The sequence below is a fragment of the Thamnophis sirtalis genome, unplaced genomic scaffold, assembly GCF_051295495.1.
Source record: "Thamnophis sirtalis isolate CommonGarterSnake01/CBP01778 unplaced genomic scaffold, rThaSir2_p1.2 scaffold_10, whole genome shotgun sequence".
NCBI lineage: Eukaryota > Metazoa > Chordata > Lepidosauria > Squamata > Natricidae > Thamnophis > Thamnophis sirtalis.
In genome coordinates, this window is record NW_028261390.1 from 28609035 (window position 1) to 28621945 (window position 12911).

A 12911-nucleotide genomic window follows, 5' to 3' on the forward strand; every position below is an offset into this window, starting at 1 on the left:
CTGAAGTCTAGCAGGAAATGATGCAACTATGTTAAAAACTAGTGGTTAAGGCATTGGGAACCAGAAGGCTATTAGTCTTGCCTTAGGCATGAAAGCCAATTGAGTTATTTTGGACCAGTGACTTTCTCTCAATTCACCTCACCTCACAGGGCTGTTGTGGGAAAATAGGAGGATGAAAAAGCATTAGGTAGGTTTGTCACCGTGAGTTGTTTATAAAAACAATAAAGGCAGGATACAAATGAAATTAATAATAAAATATATTAAATGTGAAAATATTAAATATAGATCTGTTAAAAATCAGTCAGATATGTGTTTTTAAAGAAAAGTTGGAGCCATTAGATTCAGGACGGAGGGCATTGCATTCCAGAAAATGGCAGTGATTGTTTATCATACTGTAATGTATTTCAGTTGCTCGTTCAGTAAAAATTTCACTGTATTTAACTCTGATTCTTGCTGTTAGTAATAGCAATGTAAACACTGTTTGGAAAGAAGTGACATTATGTTGCATAGTGAAACAGTGGAGAGGAGTGGATAATCTTTTGCCTATTTGAAAGAAACATGACTTCTGTTTAAAATGGACAGTTTTAATTATTGATAATCTAATATTCCTTTATATTCTTTCCTTCTTAAAGTGTTAAAATAATACCATGAACAACTTGAAGGTGATTTACTTACTTGATTTATATCCCACCTTTGATTCAGGTATTCAGGATGGCAAATATAACATTCCCTCTTCCAAGTTTTCTTCCACAAAAACAACTCTGTTGTATAGCTAAGCGTGTACTAGAAGTTGGGTTTCCTATTCCTATTCCTTATCCACTATGCCTCTGTTGTTCTATAGAAATTAAGCACACAGATAACACACACAGACATTGAAAATTATGTTCCATAACGTGTATAGGTTCTGTTGACAGCCTATTTGGTTTTACTAATGCTTTCAGTGCAATAGTGAAATTACCACAGAAGCGTTGTTTCTTCTTTCTTCCATCAGGCATTCAGTACTGCTAAGAAACATTAAACCTCTTCCACAGGCAACTCCTTTGGAAATCTGGAGCACAGTACCAGGAAAGAAAAGTAAAAAACACACTTCGGTGCATGGGCAAAATGTTCAGACTGGTACGTGTTTTTAACTTAAATTCTACTGACTTTATTGCTGATCTATTTTGGATTAACTGATAAAAAATATGTCTTCCAGATACAGATTGCAGAGGCTCCAAAAATCCAAACAGGCTAATAAAAACCACATCAATTTTGCCTCCTCAAATGCAAATTACAAGACAGCATCAGTTGCCCAGTTTGGGGGTGTCTTCTCAACAATCTTCTGCTCATCACAAAACTCAAGGCAGAAACCCTCTGCAAGCTGTAAGGTGACTAATATCTCACACTTTTTTTAGCTACAACTTGACATTTTATAAGAGGAGTTCCTAACTGCCCTTTCTATCCTTTTTCATTTCATTTTATTTTGAATTTCTTTTTCAAAATACTGTACTTAAGAGAGAAGATAGAAAAGAAAAAGGAATTATTCTATCTAGTTTTCTTAAAATGTAAGAACTAAATAGGAACTTACAAAATACTAAGACAAGGGAAAATATTCCTGTTATTTTACTAATACATCAGAAAGAATGTAATCATATCTCAATTTGACCATTTAAGGACTATTATTAAAGTCATAAGCTAACAACAATAGCCAAAATATAGGACTTATTAAGATAATGAGAAGAAACAGGAATTTCTAGCTAAACCTGGAAGAAAAATGGAAGCATCTAAAGCTATTTGTCTGAAGTAAGTATATGAAATGTAGGAGATGAGCAGGCTAAACTGGAAGGCAAGGTTAAACGTCATCAGTTTGGGATAATTGCGCAGCCACCAAGTGACCCCAAAATCGGTCCCCACCATGAATTCCTTTGATCCTTATCTAGCACCACTTTAGCTTGGATTGTTAATTGGCCAGATTCTTGTGTATAGATAATAATAAACTCCTCAATGCTGTAAATTCAGTAAGTGTTCCTTGTTCTTTGCACCTGACAGACATCAGACAGAATTGAAAGATTGAAGACATTTTGTTAAGGGGAACCTAAACTTGGATTATGCAAAATTGTATGGGCAATCCTCAATAATTGGAACTGGATTTCTGTTGTTAAGTGGTGCAATTATAAAGTGTGATGCCACATGATCCCATGGTTTAGTGATGTCACTCCCTGTTGCCTGATTGTGAGTAGTTAACTGAGCCCTGGATGACTGGCAGACTTGCAAGCAGCTAAATGACTGCTAGCAGGAGGGGGAGAATATGTGGTCACCTGTGAGACGCAGTAGGGCTGAAGATGGCTGCTGCCATGTGGGCCGGAGTGTGAATGACTCAACAGAGCAATTTATGACCTTTGCTACTGGCTTCCCTGTTGACTTTTCTTATGGGAAGTGTACAGGGAAGGTTGCTAATGGTGACCATGGAACTGTTGGATGTTACAATTGTCATAAGTGCAAATGCTTCCTAAATGCCCAGATCACGGTCATGTGACTGAATGGATGCTTGGACACCTGGAACTTTGAGAATTGGTCATGTGCTCCTTGTTCAGCCTCACTGTAACTTTGAACAGTCAAGTGGTTGTTAACTGAGAACTATCTATACATGAAAATTACAATTAACAACTCCCAAATTATGTTAAAGTTAACACCAGATGGCATTTTTTTTATATCGTTATTTTTTGACATTGAATCATACTCACCAACCTTATTCTGCCTGTCCTCTAATGGAATAAATAAATGTAAAAATTTTGTGGGAGGCATTGTGACTTTCCATGATTTACCATATGTAATCTCACCTCAGTATACTTTTGTAAGAATATATGGCTGGTGATGCTTAACCAAAAAAGCGGGCAGGAATAGAAAGTCAGCATTTAAAATTTGTATATTTATGTAGTCATTCATCTTCCAGAACTGCTGAGCTTTGTGTCATTGCCCCCATGTATAAATGAACCTATATTGCAATATCGATACATTGATATACTTTTTGGTAGAATTATTCTCCTTGGATTTTCTATTGAGAAACTAAAAGATTTCAAAGGGATGCATAATTCAAAATATTAGATTTACCCTTTGAATTAGCAGAAGTTTAAACATAGGCTTTAAACAGTAATGTTTGTGCTTTAAGTGAAGATAAATTTACAGTGATAAAAGTTTAGATTAGTTTGAAATATTGGATTAGTTTTTAATCCAGAAATTTGATGGATCAAAACAATCAACATCAGATGAAGCACCATTTTGCTACTACACATTGTACATGCAGGTAGCAGTTTTTAAAAACAAGACCAAATGAAAATTTGATCTTGTTATTTAATTGAATATTTGAAATGCCATAAAAGGATGATGAAGGGGCATGATGGCTCAGTGATTAATGACGCTGAATTTGTCAGCTGGAAAGATGACAGCTGGGGTTCGAGATCTGAACTCAGCACGACAGAGTGAGCTCCCATCACTTGCCCAAGATCCTGTCTAACTAGCATTTGAAAGCAAACAAATCCAAGTAGACAAATATGTACACTTTGGTGGGAAGGTCAGTGTTCTGTGCACATTGGCAGATGGTCATGCTAGTCATATGGCCATGCAAGTGTTTTCAGACAAGGCTGGCTTCCTCAGCTGAGAAATAGAGATGAACACCGCCTCCTAGAGTCAGACAAAACTGGATAAAAGAAATATTTACTTTTTAAAAGGGTGATGAAACTGCTGCAGTTTTAATAGATGTAATTCCCCCCCTCCCCCCAGAAAAACAGATTGTGAGACAGTGCAAGAATTGGACCATCGAAACAAGAATTGTAATGTTGGTCTTTCTCCAGAAGAACATAAAGAGAAACAAGCTATAGATGAAGTTAATTCACTTTATGAAATCCAGTTCCAGGATGAAGAAGCTTTCCCTGCACTTTTGGTATGTGTGCTGGGTTTGCCATTGGGCTGTATGTATTCTGGACTACGGTACATTATTATTCTGTTCTAGTGAATAATGAAAGAGAAATATTACCTGATATATTTTGCTTTGCCAAATGAATCTGTTATATACTATGGCACATGGATAGTACAGATCTGCACCAATCCTAAAATGTCTTCATAAGGTAAACCATATTCTAAAACGTTTTCGCCCCCAAAACATGGAAGTCCTTCAGACGATGTTGGCACCAGCACCAGCTTAATTAAGTACATATTGGAGGCCAGTGCATCTAAGAGCTGCACAACTTATGTAACTATACTGGACAGCTCTCCCTTATTAATAACTTTACACTCATCTCTAATATCCATGTTAAGACTTGGTGTCATTATTAACAGTGTAGGCTCTTAGACAGATCCAGTGCACATTGAGATACCAGTTTGATAATCAGACAAATAAGCGAGAATGGTGCTGGCAACAATATGCTCTGCGTTCCTAAAACTAGAAATGGGCCTGCCTTTAAATATTATCATTTTTTCTCGGTTAAGAAACACAAAAGAGATTGGATAGGTATACTGCCATTCAAGGAATACATACACTAATATGTTGTGCTGTAGGGAAAAAGAAAAATCTTGCACTATATTATTAGTAATTCACTAGATTCAATTGGTCCCTTAATTTGGGCAGAAATTAGTTTTCAGATAGTCATTAGAATGAAGTTAAATATGGTAAAGGATCATAGCTACAACCTGGTCTTCCTGGTTTTGTTCATAGACTGGACACATTCAATAGTTCATGGTATTTGTTCAAGTATTTTTGTTTAATAATTAGTATTTCCACATATTCTTCATTCTGGCTTTAAAAATCAGAGGGACTTTTGTGATGCAGAATGTTTGCTAGGTTAAGGAAGAAAAGTACTTAAACTTATAGCTCTTCAGGTCTTGACCATTGTGCAGATAATTAGACTTTGAGATTATATATTCAGAACAGGAACAAATGATTTGGATTGGGACTCAATACAAGAAAGTTCAACAGGGACAGTTGCTCATTTTGAGTGTGTGTGTTTAATAATTCATTCTCACTTTGGGGGAAATTACCTGACTTGGATTTTAATTAGATGACCCATCATTTCCTGGGTCATTATTTTGGAGGTGTTTCCTTACCTAAACAGATACACAGTGATTATGGGCAGATAGTAGATTAGTGGGACTTTCTGCTGGCTTTCTCATTGATTTTGCTTGTGAGAAATTGGCATGACTATTGGAAACAATGATCATGTGGCAGTGCTGTAGCAGCCATAACTTTGCCCAATCTGAAGACCCTTGAAATTTCAATGCTCTGGGAGTAATGGGTCATGGATTTTGCAATCATTCTTTAACTTATTCCCTTCAAGATACCTTGATTCAAAAATTGTTGCCCAATGTTGCATTATTTTGCCCAAATGAAGGTGACATAGTTTTAATAATGCATAAATTAAAGCAAGAAGATAATTTTTAGGCTTGCAATTCCTAGCACTATTGTTAGAACACAACATCTGAGAAATCCTGTTATTTTTCTTAAGAAAAAAAACAGTGAAGACTCAGAATTAATTTTGCTAACGTTAGCTCATCTTAATGGGAGGTTTGGTAAACTTATTATGGAAACATATTTACCTAAATGTTGATTAAAAGCACTTTATGGCTCTTGTGACCAGGACTTTCATATAAAATTAGGAGCTCTCTCAGGTTCATATTCAATTATTTCAGAATACACCTGTGTCTCAAGTAGCTACACAGACTAATGAGACTTCTGCATGGCAAACATCACAAGTTCCTAATGGGAGAAGAATTGGCAACTTGAAGGAAGAACAGGTGACAAAAAATAAAGATGCAAAGGATGAAAAAGGTATGAATAAAGTCATATATTGGGATTTCTTTGGATTGACGACCAATATATTTTAATATTAAGGATATTAATATATTGTTCAATAAAGGAGATAACACAGTAAAACAATAACACAAACTGGAGGGTTTAGAGATCCTAAAATCTTGGTGTATTTTCAGAGCATGGATGAATAAGTCTATGCCATCTAGATCATTAGATTTCAGGTTCCCGTGTTGTTCGCTATATTGGCTAGAGATGATATAGAAGTTTATAACATCTGAAAGTTGCAGTACCTGCTTTCTGTTATTCTGTGATTTCATTAATTTTGCTGCTGCTTTCTTACACATTATTGCAGTGTCTAATCTTGAGCAGATTCTTGCATATCAGAAGCTGGATCCCAGAATGTCTAAGGTAAGCATGGTGCACTGTGATGCATTCTGATCATCTTTTCTTCTTTTGCAAAATAGATATCCTCAAGTGTTCTTTTTAATTTGCAGGACACTAAGGAGGATGTAGCTGTTGCAGGTATATCATCTCCCTCAAGCAATGGAAATATTCATTCACAGCCAGTTGAGCAGGTAAGAGATGTATGTTTAAATTTGTGTGGCTGTTTCAGGGGAAAGATCACCTGAATTGAAGTTTGTCTCAAAACTTGAGTTTTAAGCAAATTGGTAAAATTCATATTTCTTCAGTTGGAATCTTAAGTACAATCCATTAAAAATATATTGCAACAATCGTGTCAGAATTACTAGAATCTATAGAATGTGAATTGTTCACTAAAGATATATGTCTTAATTACGGATATTCAGTATGTCTAATGAAAGGTACCAAGATCCACAACATCTGGCATTTGTCAACCTTGTAGCTTTATTGGATTTCTAACATTTGACAAATTCAGCACTGTTCAGTGTGAAAGCCTTTGGAGTCAGTTAAGCAGAGCAAATGACCTGTCTGCTCTCAGTTCAGTCTGAAAGCCAATTTATTATAGCTTTATAGAATCATCTTGTTCAATGATAGGAATAGTGAAGGTTTATTTCTTTCCTGCTACATGTACATTTCCAAGAAATTGGCTGGATGCTGGAAAATATATTCTGATCTAATCAAATAGAATTCTTTTTTTTAATATTTTTCTTGTGGAGCAATGAAGCATGCATCCCCAATGAAGGGAGGGTGAATATTAAGCTACCGAGAGCCGAGGTGGCGCAGTGGTTAGGGTGCAGCACTGCAGGCCACTTCAGCTGACTGTTATCTGCAGTTCAGCGGTTCTAATCTCACCGGCTCAAGGTTGACTCAGCCTTCCATCCTTCCAAGGTGGGTGAAATGAGGACCCGGATTGTTGTTGGGGGCGATATGCTGACTCTGTAAACCGCTTAGAGAGGGCTGAAAGCCCTATGAAGCGGTATATAAGTCTAACTGCTATTGCTATTGCTATTGCTACTTCAAACTGAGTTGCCCTCACTAAAGATGGTAAGACAGTGTAATGTGTACTGTTAAATTGCCTTACAGTAGGGATGTTGTATATACAACTGATCATGGAATGCAAATGTTGTCAATGATATTTTGCGTGCTTTGGCCCATGTTTCCTGCATATTTCCCAGAAGGCAAGACTGGTTCAACTCAAAGGGACCGTAGAAAGAATTGGACTATAAAATTGCAGAATTAATTTTTGGATTTTAAAACCGAATTAGATTGTTTTAATTTAACATATATTAAATGATTACAAAATGTATTAAAAGTCCATATTATTTTTACAGGAACCTTTATCAGGTATAAATGCTACCCTGTCTTCAACTGTTCCTGAAATACATTTGCCTCCCACTGTGCCTTCTGCACCAGATGTTGTGCCAGCTTGGTCAAGTGAATCAACAGACTACGGATTAACAGGTTTGCAAGGGGAAAAACTCTTTTAGTCCCAAACTGGTTTTGCAATAAAAGATCGTTAGTACTATTATACTAACCAATATTCAGTATTCAGAGGCCAAATTAAAGTTGTGTGTGTGTGTGTGTATTTGTGTGTTTTCTTGATATTGTGATTTCTTATTCATTTACTTATATATATTTCTGCATTTCACATGCATTTATTGTGATATATAATAAAAGTAACTATAAGAGCAATATAGAAATTATTATCCATAAAGGCCATATTATTTCCCAGCTGAAAAATACAAGTATTGCCCATGCTTATACTACATTTCACCCTCTGCTCTGCCAACATTCTGATTGTGGGGGCCTCAATAATAGCTTTGATTGAATTTGTACTTTTCTCTGCCTGCCTTGGACAATTTGAGAATAATAGCTTCTCTTTTAGTTGCTTAGATTTATGTTTGTTTGTGTTTTTCTTTGACAATGTCTTAGGTGTTCCATCCCAAATTCCTGTGTCATCTGTGATACCAAAACCAACCCCTGGATTAGATTCAACTCTGAGTCAGGCAGCCTCCAGTCCAGTTGCTGCCATTCCACTAACACTCCAAACAGTTAATCAGCCTTTAATACCTATGCCTCAAACACTGAATCTTTATCAGGATCCCTTGTACCCTGGATTCCCGATTAATGAAAAGGGGGAACGAGTTATTACTCCTTCATATTCTTTGTGTGGTACAGGAGAAGATCTACCAAATGGTGAGAGAGTTGTCCCTTCCTTATCAAATGAAGTTTGTGGGTGTGTATGTGTAAGTGGTGACAGCAGTAGGAAATGCTGTATATTTAGTAGTAATTTCAACTATTCAGTCATGTCTGACTCTTGGCATCTTTACAGAGAAGTGCTCTCCATGCTGTATATATAAAACTCCATTAAAGTGAAACAAGCATGAAGATGATGTCTATTCTATGAAGGAAATTGTCTCATCTAGTTATCTATTTTTACAGTTTAACATAAGAATAAATAAGCTAAATTTTCATTTGGTAGTTGAAACAAGTTGGACAATAGAATTCTGATCCTAATTTACTTCCTAAATATTTATAAATAAGGGTTGGAGAGCAGCTAAATATTTAATTGATGTATATTTTGTTGGATAGATTAGATCACCAAAAGTATTAAGTAAATAACTATGAGGGAAAAAAATAAAAAAAATTAAGTAACATGCTATATTCAAAGCTACTAAACTTTATTAATTTATCCTTAATGTCTTCTTTCCTAATTCCAACTGTTATAGTAATGAGCATACAGTGGAGATCAATCCCTGTGAATAAGTTTAGTGTATATTCCACTTCTAGCAATATATGATCAGCTTGATCTAGAAATAAAACAATGATGGACAAAATGTCATCTGGCAACATTATGTATAATATTAAGAAAAGAAATATTCTGCAGTTTGTGAAAATAATCAAAGCACTTTCCATCAGTGATGTGTACAAGATTGTTGCTATTTGTGAGTGCTTAACTCTTTATCTCTCCCATGCCTTTATTTAAAAAACCCACAGAAACATAAATTATACTGTGATTATTTTATATAAAAGATATAACACGCCTTTATGAAGAGACGTAATTCTTTTAATTTTTTTTCTATAATGTATTGGCAGTAACACATCACAATCTAAAGCTTTAGAAATATGAACACATTTTGATTGCTGAATTTCTATGTTTTAATTTATATACATAACAACAATATTTTTGTTTCTTTTCATGAAGATAAAAATATCCTCAGATTTTTCTTCAATCTTGGTGTAAAGGTAACTGTCAACATTCTCTGTTCTATAAAATTGTGTGAAAAGCTGAATGATTTTTAAAGTATTGTTTAAAAACTGTAATGCTAGAATAATTAGCTGAGGATATGGCAAACTAATTATTATAATCTGACTATAAACCCAAGGTTGTGAATATATTTAGTACTCCTGCCTCCTATTTTGTCCACACAAATTAGTGAGATAAATTGGCCTGATTATCATAAAGTCACCAGTCAGCTTTCATGCTGAAAGGAGGTGTAGAACAGTCTCTTGATTTCTAGGCCAACATCTTAACCGCTAAACTGGCTCTACAGAACTTGCCAGCATTCTATAAAAATGTCCCAAGATTTTGTTACTTTTAGAAATAAAAAATTACAACAGTTACCAAGTAAGATCTTGTGGGTAAAATTGGTTTAGGCACCTAATCATTATAATCCACGTTTATTTCACATTAGCTCAGGGCAGTGGAGTAAACCTAGACTGTTTCGTTTTTGTTTAACTCAGGGGAGAAGACAATTACTTTCTGGATATTTGGGACTAATACCATTAGCTCCACCCATCATGGGCATTTAACAGTGATTATGGAAATTGTAGTTAAAAAATTTGGAAGGCACATGGTTGCCTACCCCTATCTCACACATATGTATAATTAAATAAAATATATTACCATAGAAGAATAATAAACTAAGCAATGCTTAGAACATGTTAATAAAGTTAATGTTGGAAACTGGATAATGTTATGAGGACTTACATGGGAGATTTCCAGAAAATATCAACGTTGTAGGCTAGACTGGAGAGGTTTTTTTTTTAAGCATCTCAGCAGAAGGCAACAGCCTTCTACTTCCTTATTGTTAAGAAGACTTCAGAGGGGTGTTAAAGAAACCAATAGGAGTCAAGCTTTAGTTTTACATTATCTTGAATACAGCATGGACTACTGCTGTAAATTGTATGGAAACCTCAAGACTTGGCTCTTCTCAGCATAGCTCCCATGGCTTTTCTGCATGTGTGCCCATTTAGAGCATGTGATGTTGGGTTTTTGATGCTTTTATTAATAGTTGGTATATTTGTAACAAATATAGAGAGTACTAGTATTTATTTATATGACCACATCTTCAGCCCAGAACAATTATTTGATGCATGGAATAAAACAATGCATTAAAATGTAATAATTTTAAAATAATAATCTGACCTAATCTACTTTTAAAATGTAATGAAAATTGTCTTCGTTGCATTTCTTCAGGCATACAGTTGTCCCATGTGGGCGCCGCACTCCTATTTGTACCCTCTACACCAAGCTTACCTGAATGCCTGTAGAATGTACCCAAAGGTGCCAGTTGCAATGTATTCTCATCATCCTTGGGTGCAGGAGATACCTTTGACTCAGAATGAAAATGAACAAATAGATGGACCATTCCATGTACCAAATGACGTCAGAATGGATGGCCAAAGTCTGCAGACTGATACTATGTCTTCACCCATGCCTCTGTTTATACATGCTACCCAAGTGCCTGAAAATCAAGGACTTGTCTGCATAGAGTCTGAGAATCCAGCACAAGCATTACATGCTGGTTATGAGGAGTCCCTAGGAGGCAAAAATATATTTCCACAAACTCCATTTGGGCAGAATCCATTTTTAGGTTCTGTACCACTTACATCAGTTTTCCCTCAATTTTGGTATGGATATCCTGTTCCAGGTTATATTGAAAATTCTGGAATGAGTCAAGTTGTGCCACAGGAGGCCAAGAGAGATGATATGGCCTTACCTGTGGAGGAAACTTCTTCAGTTTCAGCTGCTGAATGTGCCGAGCCACTTCAGAAAAACAAGGTTGAAAGAAATCTCCAAAGCATACCTCTCCCTAAAACTGCCATCAAGAATGAATGTAATATCCTAAATAAAACCTCAGCCCAAGTGCCTAAGGATCAGCAGACCAGTCCTGCTATCCCACCTGCTACCCAAACAAAATCTCTACTCCAAAACCTCTCTCCCACGGAAAAGCAGGACATCAAGAGACAAAAATCAACTTCAAAAACTGAATTTAAAAATGTTCTTGGCCATAAAGAAAAGAGTAACAAGACTAATGCATTTATATCAGCAAGTGGGGAGGAAAGTAGAGTACCACGGATAAGGGAAGAGAGCTCTGAAGATGAGCATGAAGTATCTGATATGCTTAGAAGTGGCAGATCAAAACAATTTTATAATCAAACTTATGGTGGTGGTAGAAGACCTAGAAGTGAAAGGAGCTATCTACCTGGGAGAGGAGGCTATCAGCATCCAAAAAATGAGGAACCATGGAAAGAGTCACCTACTGGAAATAGAGGGGAAGGCTCGCATTATCACCGCAATTTCAGAGGGAGGCCATATCGGAATGAGAGGAGAAGGTCAAACATACGAGATAGTCACCGAGGGCTACAGTTGTCTTAGCTATCAAAATCCAGACATTCAGCATGCATATAAATGCTGAGATATATGCTTAAGGCTTTTCTTAAAGATCAAAATCTTCTTTTTGTTTTGTCAAAGATGTTGGGGCCTTTCAGAAATTTAAGTGGTTAGATATTATAACATGATAATTGATAAAAACTAATTTTGCTTTATTTAATTTCTTAAGGCTAAATATGAGTGTTTTAAACATAAAAAGTGTGTTTTTGTTTAAGTTTTATTTTCCCCATAAAGATTTAAGTTTGTGATAGAGAAGAAAAGAAAGAAGCTATAGTGAAAAGATACCGTGGTTATTTCATACCTGATAATGAACGATGCACCAAATAGTGTATGATATGTTGAGTCTAAGGATTCTCAAATCACTAGACTTATTTTTGATATATTTCCAATCCAAGGCTTTTCATCTCAAAAAAATTGTAAAACTTGAATGTATGAGATTTTATTTTGCTTTACTTAAAATAACTTAATTTTTTTTTTGCAATCACTATTTTTGTGTCTTAAAGATGGTTTATTTTGTTTTATCCATAGTGGTAGTGTGTGTGCGCGCGTGTATATTTCTTGAACTATTTAAAAACAATCAAGAATCTCCATATATCAAGTGGTAGTATGCTCAGTTTGGTGAATTCTTCCAAAGAGTCCTAATGCAGGAATGACTATAATAGTGCCTTTGCGAAAATATGTATATATGAGTAGATGCCGTGCAGTTCCAAAATAATTTTACACATGTTACAAATGAACTTTTAAGATAGTTTTGCACTGAAAATTCCCCAAACGAACTATGGGAGAGATGCATGAAATAGATTAAACTACATTTGTCTTGTACTGTGGGTTATTGAGGCTTTTTTCTTTTGTTGTTGAACATGGTTGTGTTGTTTTATAAAAAGTGGGATATTTTTTTAAAAAAATAATGTTATTATAGTGTGATTTCTAACTTTACAGTCAGTGTACATGCTTTCCTTTGGTATTGCAAACCTATCCTTCATTTTTTCATATCTAAAACCAATTTGTGTAGCTGTCACTGTGTGTGCATAT

At 35.5% G+C, this 12911-nt stretch overlaps 1 protein-coding gene across 1 annotated transcript in view; it reads left to right on the plus strand.

Moving 5' to 3' along the window:
• Positions 1-12704, plus strand: part of OTUD4 (OTU deubiquitinase 4) — a 30470-nt gene extending 17766 nt beyond the window's left edge. The window contains exons 12-21 of the mRNA XM_014066015.2: positions 992-1116; positions 1196-1367; positions 3760-3919; positions 5662-5800; positions 6135-6190; positions 6277-6357; positions 7534-7663; positions 8135-8398; positions 9408-9448; positions 10683-12704. Coding sequence (XP_013921490.2) covers positions 992-1116; positions 1196-1367; positions 3760-3919; positions 5662-5800; positions 6135-6190; positions 6277-6357; positions 7534-7663; positions 8135-8398; positions 9408-9448; positions 10683-11864 — 2350 coding nt within the window. The 3' untranslated portion in view covers positions 11865-12704. The remainder of the gene's footprint in view (positions 1-991; positions 1117-1195; positions 1368-3759; positions 3920-5661; positions 5801-6134; positions 6191-6276; positions 6358-7533; positions 7664-8134; positions 8399-9407; positions 9449-10682) is intronic.
• The last annotated feature ends 207 nt before the right edge of the window (positions 12705-12911 follow it).